Source organism: Felis catus, chromosome B3, assembly GCF_018350175.1.
Source record: "Felis catus isolate Fca126 chromosome B3, F.catus_Fca126_mat1.0, whole genome shotgun sequence".
NCBI classification, from domain to species: Eukaryota; Metazoa; Chordata; class Mammalia; order Carnivora; family Felidae; genus Felis; species Felis catus.
The window spans coordinates 138,473,779-138,496,054 of NC_058373.1; the positions used below are offsets into that span (position 1 = coordinate 138,473,779).

Below are 22,276 nucleotides of genomic sequence, written 5' to 3' on the forward strand. Positions count from 1 at the left end.
ACACACAGAACTGTATAGGGAGGACCTGGGGAGTAACGTTATCTGCCTGTGAGCAGCCGGATAGAAGGGGGAAATCATAGCTGAGTCCTGGCCAGGTTAAATTTGAGATGCCATTGGCCATCCAGGAGAAGGTGCTGAGTAGAGAGATGGACGTGCCCATCGGGAGCTCAGGGCTGAGGTCTGGGTGTCCTCGCTGGATCATCACACGCCTGGACGAGGTCGCCCAGGGCAAAACCACAGAGTGGTATTTCTAATGTGCACATCTGCCTGTGAGGGGCTTACTAGTCAGTGGGAGAGGCCAACAAGGTGCTTAGGAATCAAACTTTAAGGAGAGGTGCCTAGGTGGCTCAGTTGGTTAAGCATCTGACTCTTGGTTTTGACTCAGGTCATGATCTCATGGTTCGTGGGTTCAAGTCCCGCATCGACCTCTGCAGTGGGCAGCTCAAAGCCTGCTTGGAATTCTATCTCTCTCCCTCTCTCTGCCCCTCCCCTGCTCGCTCGGTCTCTGTCTCTCTCAAAATAAATAAATAAACTTAAAAAAATGTAAGGAGACACTCCCAGGGTCACATAAGTGAAGAGTGGCACATGAGAGTCTGTGCCACATTAAAATTCGTGTCTTCTTGGGATGGCTGGGTAGTTCAGTTGGTTGACTACCTCGATTCAGGTCACGATCTCACCGCTCATGAGTTCAAGCCCTGCATCAGGCTCTGTGCTGACAGCCCAGAGCCCGGAGCCTGCTTCGGATGCTGTGTCTCCCTCTCTTTCTGCCCCTCCCCCTCTCATGCTCTGTCTCTCTCCTTTGAAAATAAACATTAAAAAAATTAAAAAAGAAATTTGTGTCTCCTTAAATCTAGTCCTGGTCCTAGAACTAAGAACTAAGACCTAAGAACTTTTCTATCAGAACTAAGAACTTTTCTTCAAAACAACACCATTCAGAAAACAAAAAAACACCACAGATGGAGAAAAAATACGTCTAAGATAGATAGCTGATGGAGGACTTGTATCCAGAACACATATGGAACTCTTACAACTCAATAATAAAGGATAATTGATCCAATGTTTTTCAATGGGCAAAAGACTGGCACAGACCCTTCATCAAAGAAAACAAATGAATGTCCAAGAGTGAGCAACTGAAAGTGATGTTTGAGTTCATCAGTCATCAGGAAAATGCAAATTCAAACCACAAGGCCCGCTAGAATGGCTTCAATTAACAATATCAAAAGGGGCACCCGGGTGACTCAGTCCGTTAAGCATCCGCCTCTTGACCTTGGCTCAGGTCATGATCTTGCCGTTGGTGGGTTGGAGCTGGGTTCGAGCCTCGCATCGGGCTCTGTGCTGACAATGGGGAGCCTGCCTAGGATTCTCCCTCTCCCCCTCTCGCTGTCCCTCCTTCTCTCTCTAAAAATAAATAAAAACTTAAAACCAAAGACAGTATCAAGTGTTGGTGGGAACAGGAAGGAACTAGAATTCCCATACACTGTGGGTGGGAATGTGAAATGTACGAGCACGTTGTAAAATGGCTTGGCAGTCTATCATAAACACACAACTAAGTCATTCCAATTTGAGACTGGAAACAAGATGTCTATACAAAGACTTATATGCCAGTGTTCACAGGCGTTTGAGTCATGATCGCCAAAAACCTGGAAACAACTCAAGTGTCCATGAGCAAGAGAAAAGATTGAAACACGTGTGGTCCATCCATTTGCAGGAACCGTATTCAGGCACCAAAATCTAACTACCTACACATGCCACAATACGGAAGATTCTCGACAACATCATCCTGAATCGAAGAAGCCAGACGAAGAAAAGAATACAATCTGTACGATTCCAGAAATCTAGAAAAGACACATCCAACCCATAGTGATAGAAAGGTGGGTGACTTCAAAGGAGCAAGAGGGAACTTTTGGGTAGGGGTGAGTGGAAGGTTCTATATCTTGATTATAGTTCTGGTTACAAGGGTGTATATACGTATCAAGACTCAGCGACCTGTATGTGTCAAATAGGGGCATTTATGCAAATTATACATCAGTAGAGGGATTTAAATACCTCCATTCAAGCTTTTGTTGACAACCTTCTAAGTCCTCTGGTCCTCCTTGTCACTCTGAGTGTGGTACCATCAGTACGTTTTCTCTCTTCGAGGACACTGTGGTTTAACAGGTCAGTTCATGGCCAGGACCTAATAACGGATTCAGCAACTGCCAGAACGGATGGGAACTCAGTGAGGAGAGACTTATCTAAGGACCCACAACCCGAGACAGGTATTGACCACAGGGTGCTGCTCGGGGTGGGAGGTTTGGGTTTAAGAACATAAAACCAAAACACGCCACGAGACGGTGGTCCATCCAACATCCGCTCACCTCCTGTCCCGTTTTTCTTCAGAGCCGAGTACCTGGGAGAGGTCAGGGCGCCCGCCACCTCTCCCCGAGCAAGGCCAGGCTCGCCAGGCGGGTAACTGCCCAAACCCTTGGTCTGCAGAGAACCTTCCAGGTGAGACGCCGCCCCCGGGAGCACTGTCTTCACGGAGCCGCGAGGATGCAGGGGCGCGAGGTGCACCCCTTGCAGGTGTCTCCAAACTTCATCACCGCCCCCCCTTCAGCGAGGGGTTAATGACCATGGCTGTCCGCTCTCACGACTTTTACGGAACCCAGAAGGTCTGCTCAGGAAAGGGAGGCGAGGCAGGGCAAGAAAGAACAGCCCGGGCCAGGATGGAAACCTCCTTTAGCGGAGGCACACCCGACGCGGGGCGCAGAGCTGGCACAGAAAGCTGGGGCACGCTGACCCTGACCCTCAAGCCCCCGAGCAACACACGCCAGCCCCAAGGGGCGCCTACAGAGTCTTACTCGAGGTCCCGCTCCCGCCAGCCGGGCGACCTCCGGCCTCAGCTTCCGCCTGCGGCCCCCACGCGGGAGGGGATCTTGGGCGCGCGGGGGTTCCGCCTGGCCCCGCCCTTGGGGTGGGGCTGGGAGCGGTCACGTGGAGGGGCTCCCGGGCCCCCGAGCCCCGCCCCGCCCCGCCCCCCGCCTCGGCCGGGTCTCCGTCCGGAGCGCGGAGCGCGGAGGCTGCAGAGGCCGCGACGCCGGGGCTGCTGAGGTGGGCGGCGCGGCGGGGTGCGGGGTCCCTGCTCGCGGCTCGGCCCGCTCGCGGCCAGCTGTGCAGGCGGCTGGACCCGCAGCGGCGGCGGCGGCAGCGAGGACTCCAGCGCGGGCGGCGGCAGCGACACCAGCGGCACCATGGATCTGTCCTTTATGGCCGCGCAGGTAACGGGACGCCTTCCCCGCGCGCCCCGGGCTGCGAAGTTTGGGGAGGTTCGGGGCCAGGGGCTGGACGCGCCGGGAGGATTCCAGCCGGGCGGTGGCGCCCGCCGGGGATCTACGTCCCGATCCTTTGTCCCGAGCCGGGCATCCCCACCTGGCTTTTCTCGTCGGAGGCGGCGAGCGCGGCGCCCGGGGGTGGGGCTGGCCGTGCGCCCGGAGCGCGCCCGGCCGACCTCGTTCCGGACTGCGAGGGGCCAGGGCGGTGCGAGTCGACCCCTCCCTGCCCATCCCCTCTCTGCCGTCGCCGCTCCAGTCCCCAGGACGCACCCAAGGCGGTGCAGCCCGGATCCGCGCGGACCTGGGTGGGTGGGCAACCTCGCTGTTCTCCATTCCACATCTTCCCGAGGCGCACATTTATCTGCAATTTGCCTGTGACTTGGGGCGCCCCCCCGCAACTCACTTTCTCCTCTTTGAGTGGAGACCACAGCCTCTGTAGCCCGAGGAAGGCGGCGAGACCCCCTCGGTGACCAGCCAAGCGCGAGAGCGCAACGATCATTTTATCCCTTTTTTTTTTTTTTTTTTGCTTTGTGCTGAGTCTGTAGAGTCATCAGTGCCCGACGCGACCATAACTCTTCCCTGGACACAAAACAGGTTGCCAATGGCAGGAAAAAACAGATGGCCTGTCATCACTCGATCACTTGATCCTTGCTGAAGGAGAGTCCCCTTGAGTTCTGAGCGTTGGGTGATCCGTTTCTGTGCTCAGCTCTCTTGAGCTAGAACAAAGGCAGACAGACCCCCGCTTTGTGGAACGGCTTGTGGCCTTTCCCAGGACCCGGTGCTGAGGACAGTCTGGCTCCAGGGAAGGCCACATTTGGTCCCGGAGAGTAAATCCCAGTGTACCACATTGCACCTTCCATGAGTTGGTTATGTTGGGAGCCCGGAGGTGGGAAGGCCACTGACGTGCTGTCTGTCCCCTGTGTGTGTGGCAGGGGCCCCACCTGCTGCTGTTTGATTTTCCAGGGAATGGATTTTAAAAGGACACCTGCCTTCCCCACCCCCCCCCAAATTTCACCCCAGTGGGAGCCTGTTGAAAAAGTAACAGCAACATCCAAGCTGTGTGGACAACAAGCCCCCGACACAGTCATGGAAGGACACAGAATCCCCAGGGTGGCTCCAGATCCCAGCTCCTGTCAGCCTCTTGTTTAGTTTTCCAAAATACTCGTTGCTCCTATCAGCAACACTGTTGTTGTTGTTGTTGTTATTTTCCTTATTTTCTGTCCTGTTCCTAAACCCACGTTTATAAATATTGTCATGTGGGTGTTATTTTAGACAGTGGTGACTTTAGCTACATGATAACTGAGGCGGCTTCACCAGATTTATTTCTAGGGGAGAGAGGACCGTACACATGGCTGTCCCTGCCTTCCCCTTCTGGATCCCACCACACAGCCTGTGTCCCTGGTTACAAGATAAATCGATCACTGCTAACCCAGGGGCTGGCTGGAGCATCACATGTTGCTATGGTAACTTGACAAAATAAACATAGGGCTTTTCGCCATCTGTAGGCAGAGCCCGCGCAGAGCCTGGGTTCTTTTTTTTTTTTCTCTGTGTCTATGTTGTTTACTCTCACGTTATGTGTGGTCGATGTGTTCCTGCCAACAGATACTTGGGCATCGATCACATGCTCGGTCTGGAGTCAGTTGCAAGGAACAGAAACACGATGTGCGCTCAGATGGGCAGAGATGCTGGGGTTACAGTAAATCCTTACAAGTCTGTGACGTGGGTGCTGTTATTCCCCCGTTTATAGATCAGGATATCAGACTTCAGCAGGATTAATCATTTACCCAGGGCACACCATTTTAAGGAGAACTGGGTTTTAAACCCGGGTCTGAGTATTTGCACAGCTGCTGGGTTTTCCTCCTTGCCGCTCTCCCCTGAGGAAGACACACTGTAAGGGCCAGGGGCACATGTTTAGAGAGGAGTCATCTCTTCTGCCTTCTGCCAGGAAGTGGTCTCACCAGGATGCATTGCCTTCTGGTGTTGCTGTGCACCTGTTATCCCCACGAGGGTGGGACCTTTGACTCTTCTATCTGCAGCCCTTCGTGCCCGGCTTCTGCGAACGCTCAACACGTGCTCGGACCGTGCAGGGACCACCAGGTGTGTGACACCAAGTTGCTGTCCGCACGCAGAAGCAGTGGGCAGTTTGACGGAGGAATGTTAATGCTTCCGTCTACTTGTTCGGCAAAAGCTGAGGCCCCGTCTTGTGCCAAGCTCCGTGCCAGGCACTGGGACCAAGGTGCTGGAGGGCACAGTGGAATGAGATGTAGATTTTCTTTCTGGGTGCTTATCGAGGACTGGAGAAATGATAAGCCACGCCATCCTCAGCAAGGGGAATGGATCAGGGCTGGGGGGACCAAGATACTTGGCACATAGTAGGCCCTCAGCAAGTTTCTGTTAGATGATTGGATGGGGCGAGAGACGACGTATGCGCGTGGAAAGACGGGGACAGGAGAACAGCGCATTCGAGGTGTAGAATGCCCTGCCTGTGAACCTGTCAAGGACTTTGAGGACTTGAGTTTTGATGGATTAGAACTACAGACAGGTCTCTGATGGATTCTAGGCAGAGAGGCAGGAGGAGGGAGGCCCAGAATATATTCACAGACTCCTTCAGGAAGGAGGGAGGTGAGGGCACAGGACACGCTGAGAGAGAGGGGGGCTGACCGTTGAGCGAGAAGTTCACGTGACTCAGCGGACAGTGGGAGCCATTGCAGGTTGTTGAGTGGGCAGTGGTTCATAATTGAAGCAGTGCTTTGGGAGGATCCCAGCCCTGGTGGAGCATAGAGGCTGGAGGCCTGAGCGGAGCTGGAAGCGCCCACCTCCTTGATTAATTGACTGGATGAAAGGACATCCCTGTGATTCCAAGACTCCCACCCCCCCGCCTCAAGGTTGTGAAGTGTGAGTCCTGTTTGTGCCTTTATCTATTGATTTATTGATTTATTCGTTAGAAAGGGTGTGCGAACCAGGGAGAGGGGCAGAGGGAGAGAGAGGGGGACTCTTAAGTGGGCTCCATGTTTGCAGGGCTCCACCTCGTGACCCCGGGATCATGACCGGAGCCAAAATCAAGAGTCGGGCGCTCAACGGACTGAGCCACCCAGGCGTCCCCTCTTCGTGGCTTTAAAAGGCCCGCAGGATATGAGCCATTTCGGAAAGATTTGCCTCTCAACAGCCAAGCATTACGAAGCTACCCTTTATGGTTGGCCAGAGTGGTCAGTGGTTATTCAGCAACTCCTCTGACGCCCTCCCTGGTGGTGGAGGGAGGTGCCCTCCCTGGTGTGAGTGCGTGGGGTTGCGTGTTAGGGTTTAAGAGAGGCTGTGGGCACCGAAGATGTGAAGACTCAGCCCGTGGACCCCACCTCACCCTTGAGCCCTGGAGTGATGCTCAGCTGCCCTTTCCTCGCCCTGGGAGGCACGCCGGTCCCACTCTGCACAATCCCTGTGTCCCCACAGCCCCCTGGAGCATCGAACAGTACACAGGAGCACCTGTTTCTCTCTGGCCAGTGGTGGCCAAGAGGACAGGGCTGCCCAGACCCCCAGGGAGCTGGAGACCAGGGGACGACACAGACTTTGAGGACTGAGCCCCAAATCTCTGTGTCATTGGTAGGGTAGCCCTTCTCCAAAGATGGCCATGTTCCCCTCTTCCCCTGTCGGAGGGGAATCTCGTTCCCCTCCCCTTAAACCTGGGCTGACTTTCTTGACCAGGAGAATGCCGTGTGAAGGGCCTTCTGGAGCCTCCGAGATTAGCTTTAAGAAGACCGTAGCTTCCACCGACAACCCCCAGGATGCTTGTTCTGGGGCAAGCCCACCATCAGGCAAGAAGCGCAGAGACCCTGAGACCTCCAGGATGCGAGGAGAGAGTGAATTTCAGGAAGCTGCCGCCTGGGCAGAAATGAACAAGAGGGCCCAGGAGCGCTCATCACACGTTCTAGGCTGTAAGGCCGTGTTGAACAAGCCCGCCTGTGGCACAAGAGCCCAGTTTTGTGTTGGCCTTGGGCCGTCCCTAGAGCGACCGGTCTAGACCCAGTGGTTCCCAAATGCCGCTGCCATTAGAATCCCCTGGGAGCTCTTAAGACCAGCGACCCAGGTCCTGCCCCCAGTACCCCCTCGCAGAGTCTTAGCTGGAAGCAGATATCGGTATCCTCTGTCCATTGACTCTAGTTGATTCCAGCCCAGTGGCCAGGGTTGAGGCTCAAAGCTGAAACCACACTTAGAGCGCTCTCCTTCCCCTTCCTCGGGATGGAACAGATCCGTGGCTCTCTGGTCCCTTCCAGGTCATAAAAAGTCATGCGGTCACTGGAAGGAAGTCACCCGAGTAGGGACTCAGCAACTTAAAATAGGGAGACCCAGGAACGTGCTCCAAAATTGAGGTGTTCCTTTCCTCCTGACCACACCTGCCGCAGGTGAGAAACCTGTGGTCGGGTAGGTGGCTTTGTTAGTCCCGCCACATGCACAGGGAAGAAATGGGGAGCTGGGGTGGTTCAGCCGGCAAGCAGAGGAGGCCAGGAGTGGAACCCCGACCGCAGGGGCCACCCTGCATGGGACCAAACCACCTCGCAGAGCAGACCAAGTGCTGGGAGGATGGGAGGGACTCTAGGGCCCCATCATGGGTCTGCTTCAGGGAATCAGCAGTCCCGAGGTACACGGAGTGTTGGGTTTATGCATATATTTTTGAATTTATTTATTTAAATTCAAGTTAGTTAACATACAGTGTAGTCTTGGCTTCAGGAGTCGAAGCCGGTGATTCGTTGCTTGCATGCGACACCTAGTGCTCATCCCAACAAGTGTCATCTTTAATGCCCGTCACCCATTTAGCCCACCCCCCCCCACTTCCCCTTCAGCAACCCTCAGTTTGTTCTCTGTATTTAAGAGTCTCTTCTCGCTTGCCTCTCTATTTTTTTTTTATTTTTTTTTCACGTTTATTTACTTTTGAGACAGAGAGAGAGACAGAGCATGAACGGGGGAGGGTCAGAGAGAGAGGGAGACACAGAATCTGAAACAGGCTCCAGGCTCTGAGCTGTCAGCACAGAGCCCGATGCGGGGCTCGAACTCACGGACCACGAGATCATGACCTGAGCCGAAGTCGGCCGCTTAACCGACTGAGCCACCCAGGCGCCCCATTGCCTATTTTTAAACAAGTTCTTTTTTAAAAAAAAATAATGTTTATTTATTTTTGAGAGAGAGAGAGAGAGAGACAGAGCGAGAGCAGGGGAAGAGCAGAGAGAGAGGGAGACACAGAATCCGAAGCAGGCTCCAGGCTCCAAGCTGTCAGCCCAGAGCCCGATGCCGGGCTTGAACTCACGAACCAAGAGATCACGACCTGAGCCGAGGTTGGACGCCTAACCCACTGAGCTACCCAGCCAGCCCTGAACAAGTTCTTAAAGAGGACTGTATTATTTCTAGGGTTGCTGTAACAAATAACCACAAACAGAGTGGCTTCAAACAGAAATATAATCTCCCCCCAGTTCTGGAGGCTAGAAAACCCAAATCCAGGCGGTGGCAGGGCAAGTGTCTCGGAAGATGTCAGGGGAGACCCCATCCCACGCCTCTCTCTCAGCCTCAGGGTGTTGCCTGAAGTCCTTGGAGCCCTTCCACTGTAGCCGCGTCGCTCCAATCTCTGCCTCTGTGCACCGGGCCCTCGCCTTGCACGTCTGTGTCTCTTCTCTTATCAAGATACCAGTATGTTGGGGGCGCCTGGGTGGCGCAGTCGGTTAGGCGTCCGACTTCAGCCAGGTCACGATCTCGCAGTCCGTGAGTTCGAGCCCCGCGTCAGGCTCTGGGCTGATGGCTCAGAGCCTGGAGCCTGTTTCCGATTCTGTGTCTCCCTCTCTCTCTGCCCCTCGCCCGTTCATGCTCTGTCTCTCTCTGTCCCAAAAATAAATAAACATTGAAAAAAAAAAAATTTATAAAAAAAAAAAAAAAAAAAAAGATACCAGTATGTTGGATTAGAGCCCACTCTGATGACCTCATTTTAACTTGATTACATCTGCAGAGAAACTAGTTTGAAAGAAGGTCACTTTCACAAGTACCAGGAGTTAGAGCTTCAATAGCATATTCTTGGGGGAGACACAATTCAACCCGTAACAAGTTCTGAAGACCCATAAAGAATAAGGATCTGGGGGCGCCTGGGTGGCTCAGTCGGTGAAGCGTCGGACTTCGGCTCAGGTCATGATCTCGCGGTTTGTGGGTTCAAGCCCCGCGTCGGGCTCTGTGCTGACAGCTCGGGGCTTGAAGCCTGCTTCGGATTCTGTGCCTCCCTCTCTCTCTCTCTCTCTGCACTTCCCCGACTTGTGCTCTGTCTCTCAAAAATGAATAAATGTAAAAAAAAAAAATTTAAAAAAAAAGAATAAGGATCTGGATTCTTGTGTGGGTGGTCACTGGTCTTAGAGGGGCAGCGGACAGATCACTTCTCCAAACCTCAGTTTCATGTTCTGTGAAATGGGCGCAAAATCGCCTTCCCCATGGAGCTGTTCATCTAGCCACTCAGCAAATGTTTCCTGTGGGCCAGGCCTGGGGCTGCAGGGAGGAGAGGGCCACCGGGCTGCCGTGTCGTATGTGACACGGTGCAGGTAAACACAAGTGCCCTGGGAGCCCAGAGGAGGCACCTAACCCCGAGGTCCGGGAAGGAGGTTTGAACCGAGCTGTCTGAAAGATGCCTGGGTGTTATGTAGACCAAGAAGGAGTGAGGGCATTCCAGGCAGGGGGGATGACATACACCAGGGTGGAGTGGAATGGGGGCTTGAAATAGTGTCTCCTGCTGGGCGTGGGGGTTGGGTAGAGCATTTAGTTGGGCCGAGGACAGATGGGGAGAGAGTGGGAGATGGGAGCCCAGCCGCGGACCTCATGCAGTGGAGCAGAGAGGGGTGGGGGGCTGCGGTGACCCAGACAGTGGACAGCTGCTGCCTGAGATTCCCCCCCCCCAAACCCCCCCCCCCCCGCTCCTTCCTCGAGCCATGCAGACACGCAGGCCCAGGGCTGCAGGCTCTTGTGGGTTTTCAAAAACACTGAAAATTTGGATTTTTAACGTGCAGCCTGGATTTTTAAATGTTGGCCACTGATTAAAAAGTTTTAACAAGCTGGGCCCCTGGGTGGCTCCGTCGGTTAAGCGTCCGTCTTTGGCTCAGGTCATGATCTCGAGGTTCACGAGTTCGAGCCCCGCATCGGGCGCTGTGCTGACAGCTCGGAGCCCGGAGCCTGCTTCGGCTTCTGGGTCTCCCTCTCTCTCTGCCTCTCTCCTGCCCGTGCTCTGTCTCGCTCTGTATCTCAAAAATAAATGTTAAAAAAATTTATGTTTAATAAGCCAGCCAACCATGATGGGAGCTGTGTCAGTTACTTATAGCTCATTATTCCAGGTACTTAGTGGCTTATAGCAATCATTTATTTTGCCCACGACTTTGTGGGATCAGAATTTGGGAAGGACTCGGCTTGGCAGTTTCTTCCTGCTCGGTGACATCAGCTGGGATACCTGAGCCTGGGGTCCAGACTTCCAGCATTGCTTCTGCACACGTGTCCGGCAACTCCATTCAACTTGACCCTTCTCTCCACTTGGCATTTCATCCTGTAGACGTTTCTTTAGGCAGCTGGGCTTTCCTCCCAGTATGGTGGTCTTGTGTGGCACTGCCTTCCTCTCCCCACCCCCAACAGGTGTTCCCAGGTCGAAGCTACGAAGCTTCTTATGAATGAGCCTTGGAAGTTCCAAAATGTCACCCACTCTGCATTTCTTTGGCCAAGAAAGCCCTAAGACCAGCCCGCGTTTCAGTGGAGAGGGTACCCACTACCTCTCAACGTGGGGAACAGCGTGCACATCCAGGAGGGACGGAAGGAATGTGGATAACTTGGGGACTGGCCGCTGCATGGGCCAGACAGGACAGGTGTGTGGACGGGGTTCACCCTGGGGCCGCCCCAGTAATCGCTCTAGACCAGTCGGATGTGTGTAGAGCTTGACAGAACTTTGTGAACTGCCTTGCCCGAGAGAGAAGTAAGTTACTACTGAGGAGGTAAGCCATGACTTCATTCGGCCAAACTGTATGAAGTTGCTTGACGTTCGGCCACTTCTTTTCTTTTTTTTTTAAATTTCTTTTTTTTTTTTTTTAACATTTATTTATTTTTGAGACAGAGAGAGACAGAGCATGAATGGGGGAGGGTCAGAGAGAGAGGGAAACACATCTGAAACAGGCTCCAGGCTCTGAGCGGTCAGCACAGAGCCCGACGCGGGGCTCGAACTCACGGACTGTGAGATCATGACCTGAGCCGAAGTCAGCCGCTTAACCGACTGAGCCACCCAGGCGCCCCCGGCCACTTCTTTTCTTGATTTAAAACCACTTTTACTGAGCTGTCATTGACATGCAACATTTTATTAGTTGTAGGGGGCACCATAATGATCCAACATATGTATTTATTGTGAAGTGATTACCATAGTTAGTTTGGTTACCTCCTTAACTACACATAGTCACATTTTTTTCTTGCGATGAGAATGTTTAAGATTTACTTTGTCAGCAGCTTTCAAATACACGATGTAGAATTGCTAACTATAGTCACCATGATGTATATATTACATCCCCAGGGCTTATTTATTTCATAACTGGAAGTTTGCCTCTTTTGGCCACCTTCACTCCTCTGGCCCACTCCCTTCCCCCCACCTATGGCAGCACCAATGTAAACTCTCTATTCACTAATTCAAGGTGTTTGTTTTGTTGGTTGGTGGTTTTGGTTTTGGTTTTTAGATTACTCGTATAACTGAGATCAAAAAGCGTTCATCTTTCTCTGTCTAAATCATTTCGCTTAGCATAATGCCCTCAAGGTCCATGCATATTGTCACAAATGGCAAAATTCCTTTCTTTTATGGCTGAATAATATTCCACTGCCACATGTAAAAATATTTTTTAATTATTTTAAATTTAAATTCAAGTTAGTTAACATAGAAAGTGGTATTGGTTTCAGGAGTAGAATTTAGTGATCCATCACTTACATACAACACCCAGTTGCTCATCCCAACAAGCGCCCTCCTTAATGCCTATCACCCATTTAGCCATGCCCCCCACCTACCCTCTAGCAACCCCCAGTTTGTTCTCTGTATTTAAGAGTTTCTTAAGATTTCCCCCCCCATTTTTATCTTATTTTCCCTTCCCTTTCCCTATTTTCATCTGTTTTGTTTCTTAAGTTCCACATATGAGTGAAATCATATATTTGTTTTTCTCTGACTTATTTTGCTTAGCATGATACACTGTAGTCCCACCCACGTTGTTGCAAATGTCAAGATTTCATTCTTTTTGATGGTTCCATAATATTCCAGTGTGTATGTGTGTGTTTGTGTGTGTGTGTGTGTGTGTGTGTGTGTGTATCACATCTTTATCCATTCATCAGTGGATGGACATTTGGGCTGGTGCAACCTCTCTGGAAAACGTATGGAGGTTCCCCCTGCCAAATTAAAAATAGAACTACCCTATGACCCAGCAATGGCACTACTAGGTTTTTATCCAGAGGATACAAAAACGCTGACTTGAAGAGGCACATGCACCCCAGTGTCTATAGCAATGCTATCGTCAATAGCCAAATTATGGAAAGAGCCCACATGACCATTTTTGACCTGAGAGTCTCATGTAGTTCAGCCCAGTAAGTACTACCTGGTGAGACAGTAAGTTCTTGAGTTATGGAGGGGTGGAGTGAGTGGATGTGGGGAGGGTAATCAGCACCTGCTGGGGAGGTCTGAGGAGTGGAGGCCTCCCCTGCCCATGAAACTCACACAATTCTCCCCCCGGCTGGGCTCTTACAACTTTGGCCTTGCTGGTGGGAAGACATAGTCACACCTGGAATAGTATGTTGACAGTGGACGGGTCTTTCTGGAAGACAGCCTGTGCGGTCCAATCAGAGCTGAGATGCTGACCTATCTGCTGCCAACCCCCAGCCCCCTGGACCTTGGGAGGCTCACCGTGAATTTGCATTTTAATCATTTTTCATGGAGGGGGAAAAAATCCGCAAAAAAATCTGGTCGTGTTGAAGAGGCTGTTATCTCTTGAAATGGTCGTGGCTACACTCACGGGCTTGTGGGATCGTTCCAAACGGTCTGCAACACACCCTGCAGAAATGTTCTCTCCCCAGGGGAACACAGCACCTCCCAGGAAAATAAAATTCTAGGGAGTCTGGCAATCTGCTGCTTACAGAATGTTTTCCCCAGCCACTGGCTGCTTCTTTCCCTTAAAGCAAGAATTATGATTAAAATACAAATTGTCTATTATCTCAGCTGTTTTTAACCGAAGGGCCTGCTTGTTGTACTTCAAGTTCTCATTTAAAAAATTTAAATATTTTATTATTCTAATTAGATCTGCTTCGGCGAGAGAGAACACAGCGCTACATTTTTGCAGAGGTGTGATGAGCAGTGAAGGAAGAGTAAAAATCTGTAGTACTTTTTGTAGACCAGATTTCTAGACAGCGTTTTAAGAGTCAAGACATTCCATCTGACTTGCAATAATTGTATGTCACAGAGCTAAGAGAACTGGGGCATCTGGAGGTGGATTGCAGTATCCAGTTAAATACTTGAGTGCTTAAGGAGCAGCTGTTATGTGCTCAACCCTGCTCACCCTGCTTCGAGGGTCTGAACCCCGACTCTTTCTACTCTGAAGTGATGGAGTCCTGCCTGCATTCACTCTCTCCCCATTGTGTCCCCTCAAGATGTCCCTGTACCTTCCCATGATAGCTGCCATTTATCAAGTGCTTAGAGGGTGCCGGGCAGGCCCTGTGTCCTATAATACACAGAATCTCACTAAATCCTTTATGACGGCTCCACGGAATAGGCAATTTTAAGGTCCATTTTACAGATGAAGAAACCGAGGCTTAGGCACACAGGTGGGATTCAAACCCAGATCTCTGTGCCATGTCAGCTTGTTTTTTAAATGCAATTTCACAGTCTCTGCCTTCAGATTAGAGTCTTTAAGCCGTTCGTGTTTAGTGTGATTCCTTATATGGTTGGATTTAAATCTACTCTCTTACAGTTGCCTATTGGTCCATATGTTCTTTGTTCCTTTTTACCTCTTTTTCTGCCTTCTTTTGGATTGAGAACATTTTATTATTCCATATGATCTCTTTTGTTGGCTTATTAGTTCTGTTTTGTTATTTGGGTGGTTGCTTTAGGATTTGCAGTGTATATCATTAATGTAGCACAGCCTATCTACAAGGAATGTTATGCCCACTTCACATGTAAGAACTTTATAACCAAACACTTCTATTCTCCCCTCTCAGCTGGTGTGATATTATTATCATACATTTCACTTCTGCATGTTATAAACATCATACCACATTATCGTTTTTGTGAAAACAGAATTATCTTTTATTTTTTAAATTTTTATTTGTTTATTTTGAGAGAGAGAGAGACAGAGAGCATGAGAGGGAGAGGGGCAGAGGGAGAGAGGGAAAGAGAGAATCCCAAGCAGGCTCTGCTCTGGCCGCACAGAGCCCACCTTGGGGCTCGAACTCACAAACTGTGAGATTATGACCTGAGCTGAGATCAAGAGTCGGATGCTTAACTGACGGAGCCACCCAGGCACCCCCAGATCGATGATCTTTTAAAGAGAACTAAATAGTAAGAAAAAAGCCTTATATATTTTCCTATATAGTTATTATGTCTAGTGCTTTTTATTCCTTTGTGTAGATCACAAATATGGTATCATTTTCTTTTTGCCTAAAGGCCTTTTAACATTTTTTAGTACTGCGGAAGGGCTGGCACTGAATTCTTTCAGCTTTTATATGCCTGGGAGGGTGGGGAACATGTCTCTTTTTTTTTTTTTTTTTGGCTTTCATTTTTGAAAGTTAATTTCACAAGGCATAGAATTCCGGGTCGGCAGTTTGTTTTTCAGTAAAGATATTGTTCTACCATCTCCCTGCTTGCAAGGTTTCCACTGAGAGATCTGCTGCCATCGGATTATGTTCCTCTGAACATAATGTGCCTTTTTTCCTTCGGCAAAAAAAAAGTTTTACAGTTTTCTCCGTACCGATTTTGAGCATGTTGCTTATAATGTGCCTCCGTGTCATTTTTTTCCACGTTTCTTGTGGTTGGGGTTTGGAATCTTTCACACTTGTGGGCTTATACCTTTCCTCACCTTTGGAGAGTCTTCTGCTGTTCTTTCTTTTTCTCCCCCAAGCTTTTTCAAGATATAGTTGGCATATGCCATCGTGTACGTTTTAGGTCTACAACACGGTGACTTGGTATGTGTGTCTATCGCAAAACGATGACCGTATCCTTACCTCACATAATTACAATTCTTTTTTTGTTGTGATGCGAACTTTTAAGATCTACTCTCTTAGCCACCGTCAAGTATACGGTACAGTATTGTGACCTGTAGTCACCATGCTGTACGTTATGTCCCCGGAACTTACTTATCTTCTAACTGGAAATTTGTACCTTTTGATTATCTTCACCAAACTCCTCCACCCCCGCTGGCAACCACCCGTTTGGTCTCTGTTTCTATGAGTTTGGTTTTTTTTTTAGATTCCACATAGAAGTGAGATCGTACGGTATTTCGTTTTTCTTTCTGACTTAGTTCATACAGCGCAAGGCCCTCAAGGTCCATCCAATGGTGGTGCCGACGGCAAGATCTCATTCTTTATTGTGACTAAATAGTATTCAGGTGTGTGTATGTATGTGCCATCTTCTTTGTTCACCCATCGATGGACACTTAGGTTGTCTCTGTGCCGGCTGTTGTAATAATGATGCAGTGAACATAGAGGTGCGGATAATCTCTTCAGGAGAGTGAGTTCATTTTCTCGGGCTATATACCCAGAAGTGAGGTTGCTGGATCATATGGCGGTTCTGTTTTTTCATTTTTAACTTAATTTTTGAACCTCCGTACTTTTTTCCACAGTGGTTGTGCCAGTTTTCACACCATCAACAGTGCACGAGGGTTCCTTTTTCTCCGGGTCCACACCAACACTTGTTACTTCTCGTCTTCTTTCTTCTTGATGATAGCCATTCCGACAGGCGTGAGGTGACATCTCGTTGTGCTTTTTTACATTTTTTTATTTTGAGAGAGAGAAAGAATATGAGTAGAGGAGCGGCAGAGAGAGGGGGAGAGAGAATCCAAGCAGGCTCCAGGCTCTGAGCTGTCAGCACAGAGCCTGACGTGGGGCTCGAACCCACAAACCACGAGATCGTGACCTGCGCCGAAGTCAGATGCCTAACTGACTAAGCCACCCAGGCGCCCTTCATTGTGGTTTTGATTTGCATTTCTCTGATGACTAGTCATATCGAGCACCTTTTCATGCACCTGTTTGGTCATTTGAATATCTTCTTTGGAAAAATGCCTTTTGGGTCCTCTGCCTCCCCCCACCTTTTTTTTTTTTTTTTACCTGGATTGTTTGGGTTTTTTGCTGTTGAGTTCCATGAGCTTTTCATGATTTCTTTACCTATTTCTTCTGTTCCCTCCTCTTCTTTCCTTTGGTGACTCCATTCACACATACACATACCTGCTGCCCGCACGTGTCTCCCAGCCCCCTGGTATTTATTCACGGTTTTGAGTTTCTTTCTCTATGTATGTTTCACGTAGGCTAATAACTACTGATGTGTCCTCAAGTTCACCAGTGTGTTTCTTGAACATCTCACCTCGGTGAATCCCATGCAGTGTATTTTTGATCTCAGACATTGCAGTTTTTAGGCCTAGAAGCTTAATTTGTGTCTTTTTTTATATTTTCCATTCTCTTAACCTGTTCAGTGTCTCCTCTAGCCTTTTTAAATTTTTTTTTAATGTTTCTTTTTGAGAGAGAGAGAGAGAGAGAGAGAACGTGAGTGGAGGAGGGGCAGAGAGAGAGGGAGACACAGAACCTGAAACAGGCTCCAGGCTCTGAGCTGTCAGCACAGAGCCCGACGTGGCGCTCGAACTCATGGACCGTGAGATCATGACCTGAGCTGAAGCCGGATGCCCAGCCAACTGAGCCACCCAGGTGCCCCTGGATTTTTTTTTAATGTTTATTTATTTATTTTGAGAGAGAGAGAGACAGTGCCAGCAGGGGAGGGGCAGAGAGAGAGGGAGACACAGAACCTGAAGCAGGCTCCAGGCTCTGAGCTGTTAGCACAGAGCCCGACATGGGGCTCGAACCCACGAACCGTGAGATCAAAGTGGGACACGTAACCGACTGAGCCGCCCAGGCGCCCCCCTCCTCTCGCTTTTTGGGTGTGTGGCACAGTGACAGCAACTGCTCCCCTGCCCTCCTCTGCTGGTTCTAAATCCACCTCCGTTCTGGCTGGGTTTGACTGCTGGCTGTCTCCCCCTTACGGGTCATAGCGTCCTGCTGCCTTGCATGCCTGATAAGTTTTGAGTGGAAGCCAAACACTGTGAGTTTTATCTTGTGGGACGCCCGGTGCTCTTGTGTTCCTGCAAATATTCTTGAGCTTTATTCTGGGGTGCAGTTGTGTTACCTGGAAACACTCTGATCCTTTGGGCTCGTGAGCTTTCGAGGTTTCTCAGGTCGGACTGGGGCCGTCGTTCGTCTAAAAGTAAGTCTTTCCTGCTGCTGAGGCAGGCAGTTCTGAGGATTCTACCCAGTTGCCTGGGAATTGGGAGGTTTTTCAGAGTGGCTGGTGGAAACAGGGACTGTCTCTGGCCTGTACGGGTGCCAGGAACGACTTCCTGTCATGCTTCTGGGGGATTCTTGCCTCCAGAGTGTCCCTCGCACATGTGCACTCTTCAGTCCTCTGCTGATACGTAAGGGGTCCTCCTGCAGACCCCCAGGATCCTCTCCGTACACCTCTCTCCCCTCCATGCTGTGCCTTGTTGTCTGTAGCTGCATTGGTCTCCCCAGACTCTCAACCCTGCCCTTCCCATCAAGGCGCCCACCGGCCGCTGTCTGGGCTCCTCCTTCCTGCCCCACAGCCTGGCACCTCTCCCCAGGCGGGAAGCTGAGTCACTCGCAGGGATCACCTGGTTTGTTTCCTGACTCTCGAGGGCCACGTTCTGCACCAGCCTGATGTCCCACGTCTTGAAAACCATTTTCGTATGTTTTGTACGTTTTCGTTGTGGTTTCATCTGGAAGGGGAGATCCAGTCCCCTCCACTCCGTCTTGGCCGGAAGCAGAATTTCCTCAAGCCGGTGTTTTTAACAGCTGTGTTTGCACCTTCCTCCTTTCCCGCACTGTGGAAAAGGGGATGTAACAGTTGAGTCCGAATCGGGCCCACTGCTCACTCCCCCGGGCCCCGGCTGCGGCACCTTGCTCGGTCTGGCACGTCTTGGAATCTTCTAGATGCCGTAAAAGGTGGGCAGTGTACGCACTGACCCTCACAGCCGAGTCTGATGCCAGGGTTAGAGAGCCAAGCCGTGCACCTACAGAGCAAGTCCCTTTCCACACCGCCATTGCCTCTCGAGTTGCTTCTGGGTGCCCTGTGACCGCATGCGGGAGTCATCCAGAGGGCCGGTGTTGGGATGCGGGAGTCAGGCCTGTGTGCCGGCAGCCCGAAGCCGGGTGGGTGCCCCCAGGCCTCCACCCAGGCCCCTGCACTGTGGGGAGTCTCGCTCCCCAGGGGTATGCAGTTGGGCAGTGGGGGTGGGCACCAGACGGCCATAGCCTCAGGCCTCCCCGGGGTGGCCGCCAACAGCCGGGCCCCCGCGTGTCCTCTCCAGACCCTGTGATGGCCCCTCATCCTTCTCAGCACGGGGCTGTGGGGGCCGGTTAGCAATGCAGTAAAACTTGGCTTCCAGCAGCTTTGGCAGGAGTGGGGGGGGAGGGGCCTGGGGGAGATGACGAATTGGTGTCCCAGGCCCCTGTGCCCCCGCCTCTCTGCCGAGCTGGGCGGCACTTGCCTGTACCCCCTGCCTCCTCTCTGAGGTCCCTCCAGCCCTGCTTCCTCCCCGTGGAGATTCCACCGGGGCCCCCTCTGTGCCCCCCAACAACCAAATCTATCAGGCAGGGTCGGCCACGTGGGCAGCGTGCCACGGAGAGGCCCCCCCTGTGCTGTGTTGGCGGGGGGTGTCGAGGAGCCCGAACGAAGCTATTACCAGGCTTTGTCACCTTGGTCACCCTGATCAACATTGTGTCAACACACGTTGCGCCCCGAACGTCATGCTCAGGCACGCAGACAGGTGAGGCAGGAGCCTGCCCTCAGGTGGAAGGGGGGGTGGTGGACGGCGTGGATGCATCTTGAACACCGGGCCCTGTGCTGCACGACCGCCCTGCCACGCACCCCCTTCACACAGGGGGATAGCGGGGCTCAGAGAGCCTGTGGGTCTGGCCCAGAGTCACCCAGGTGGGAAGGGGTGAGAGCGGGCTGGGTCCGAGCCAGGGCCCAGGTACCAGCTGGATAGCAGCTGACGGACTGCAGCGCTCAAGGTGGAGGGCAGGGAGCCCTGAGCCCTGGCAGGTGTGGTTCAGGGTCACAGACCTCCGCGGCCCAGCGTGCCGTTAGCCTGTCTTCCTCCTGGGGCCTGTGTGCGCAGAGGGCATTGTGGCTGCAGTGAGTTGTCCCAAAGCCCAGAGGGGCTGGTGCCAGAGGCTGGCCGGGAGGGGGTGGGGGGGTGGGGGGGGCCCACACGAGGCTGAAAGAGCCCGGGACGGGGCCGCAGCAGGGGAAGCTTGCTCCAGAAGTGGTCACCCTCCTCTCCCGCCTCCTCCGCACCCCGGCAGCCCCTCTGTGTCCGTCAGAAGAGCAGAGGATCCTGGCGTTCCTTGAGGGCGAGCCCTCCTGTCTCGAGTATACCCGGATCGCTGCTACCCCCCGACCCAAGGCCAGACTCGAGACAGCCAGGAATCAAGAACAGCACAAGGAAAGCTGGATAGAAAACCGCGTCTTCCACCCGCTTGCCGGGCACTGACTGCTTGAGTCCGGATCGTAGCTCTCTTTCCCCAGGGCAGGGCCACCTGTTACTGGCCACACCCAGTCCCGCCACTGCACCCCACGCCCTGTCCCTGAGCTCCCCAGGCCCCAGCACCCTCCCCTGCCCCCTGCAGGGTGATTGCCACGGTGCGGCCCAGGACGCGGGCTTTCCGGGAAACGTTGCGTGCCAGCCCGTGAACAGTCCCAGCGGTGGGAACTGAGGGTGGTCGTTCCACCACCGGAGAGGGTGAGACCTCTGCAGCCCGTAGCCGGTGGTACTTGGGTTTGAATAGAGCGCTGATCCCTCTCAGCTTCTGGGCCTCGGTATCAACGCGGTGGCTCGGAGGTAAGGCCACACCAGCTGTCCGGGTCGGCCCAGGACCGAGGGGTTTCTCGGGACGTGGAGCTTTAAGTGCTGAGACCCAGAGACTTCCTGGCAAACCTGGGTGTTGGGGACCCTACTCCCAAGTCACCTGGGGTTCCCCAGGGATCTTGGGATCCCTCGGGGACGACTGCCATCCCCTTCCAGAGTGTAGGGCACCTCACTGTGTATTCGCTAATACTCTTGCTCCTCAAAAAGGAAGGGGGATGATGGAATTAGCCCCTTCCCTCTGGCCCATACATTTCTCAAAAATTTCATATGCACCCAGTATAGGTCTGATACGGTTCTGGGCACTGGGCACACAGGGGAATATGTGCTAAAGTCCCTGCTCTCTGCGTGGGGACAGGTAATGAGTGTAGAGGTGAACACGTACACAGCTGGTTGTCAGTGATGGCACCCAGTCCTGACCCCTCAGCACCTCCCAGGGAAGGCGGCCAAGGGCCAGGAGACCGCACAGCCCCTGCTGCCCCTCCCCCACCTCTGTGTCGCAGCAGCCACCAGGAGGGATGCCCAGGAATTAATGCCCACTCCTGTGGCTTCAGCGGGAAGGCGGCAGAGGGCGAGCAGGACCCATCACACCCCTGGCCCCGGGAGTTGACTCCCCTGGGCTGCCGGCAAAGTGCACGCTTCTTCTGTGCCCTAGCCCTGCTGTGTCCCCGGGGACCCCCTGAAATCCCAGCCCGGGCCTGACAGCGGTTGGCGACCCCATTAGGAGAGCAGGGACCACCTCCAGGAAACAAATCCCAAGGCTCAGGGAAGTTGGTTTGCCTGACTACTCTTGGTCCCTTCTGTCTCCCACTGGCCACTCACCACCCAGAAGCCCCCCACGGGTCTGGAGCACTGTTGTGGGAGCACGCTTGGCCAGAAGCATGGCTCGCCCTATGGCTCCCCAGTAGCCCATCTGGGGAAGAAGTGCCAAACAAAAACAAAACAAAACAAAACAAAAGAAGACGACAGTTCACTGAAGTCATGAGCCTCCATGGGGAGCACTCCAGGCAAGCTGAAACTGAACCCTCCCCCCACCCCCGACATCAACGTCTTACAACTCATTCCTCTTTACGCATATATCTGCCTCCCCTCTCTGTCCAGGAGACCCTCAGAGGCTGATGGGACAAGCTGTGCCTTGTTCCTCTTTGGAGCCCCAGGGCCTGGCCCACAGTAGGTGCTTAATAAAACCCCCCGGGATGGACGCAGTGAGCCCCCAAGTCAGGGAGCCTGAGGGCGAGTTCTGACTCCTGTGTTTTCATTGCTCTAGGCCCCTGGCCAGATCCCTAAGCAGATCTCGCGTAATGCCAGAATCCTTCCCAGCATTCCTTAGAAAGGGCGAGTGGCCCTCTGTGTGTCTTCGGCGACGGGGAACTTACCACCTTGCAAGACAGTGACTTCTGCTGTCGGGCTGCCACTGTACGGCCGGGGACCTCACTTCTTCTCTCCAAACCCGGGCACACTCAACTTTGCAACAGGATGGCGGTGGTTGTGATGAGTTACGACAAACCTCGAGATTATGAGGCTTAACTATGGTGACGTGGCCCCTAGTAAGTGTCAGCAAATGGGCATTGCTCACTGCACGCTTCCTCTCTTGAGCCGAAAGTGATCTTCCCTTTAATTCTGCCCCTTGGTCCCAGGAAACAAGTCTGTTTCTGCTTGCACATGGTAACCTCTTCTGTGATTGCACGGGGCCGGGGAGAGCATTGAGCTGGGGAAGCCGGAGGCCCGAGTCCCAGGGTGGCCCTGCCACCTGCGACTTAGAGTAAGATACCTTCTTGGAGCCTCAGTGTCTCTGTCTGTTAAATGGGA

The 22,276-nt window shown here is 52.4% G+C and overlaps 1 protein-coding gene across 2 annotated transcripts in view; it reads left to right on the top strand.

Moving 5' to 3' along the window:
- Positions 1–3,026: 3,026 nt before the first annotated feature.
- CB3H14orf132 (chromosome B3 C14orf132 homolog) overlaps positions 3,027–22,276 on the top strand; it is a 59,242-nt gene continuing 39,992 nt past the window's right edge. The window contains exons 1-2 of one of the 2 annotated variants that reach the window (XM_023256011.2): positions 3,027–3,257; positions 21,735–22,014. In XM_023256011.2, coding sequence (XP_023111779.1) covers positions 21,997–22,014 — 18 coding nt within the window. In that variant the 5' untranslated portion in view covers positions 3,027–3,257; positions 21,735–21,996. The remainder of the gene's footprint in view (positions 3,258–21,734; positions 22,015–22,276) is intronic. The other variant, XM_023256010.2, reaches the window with a different exon arrangement.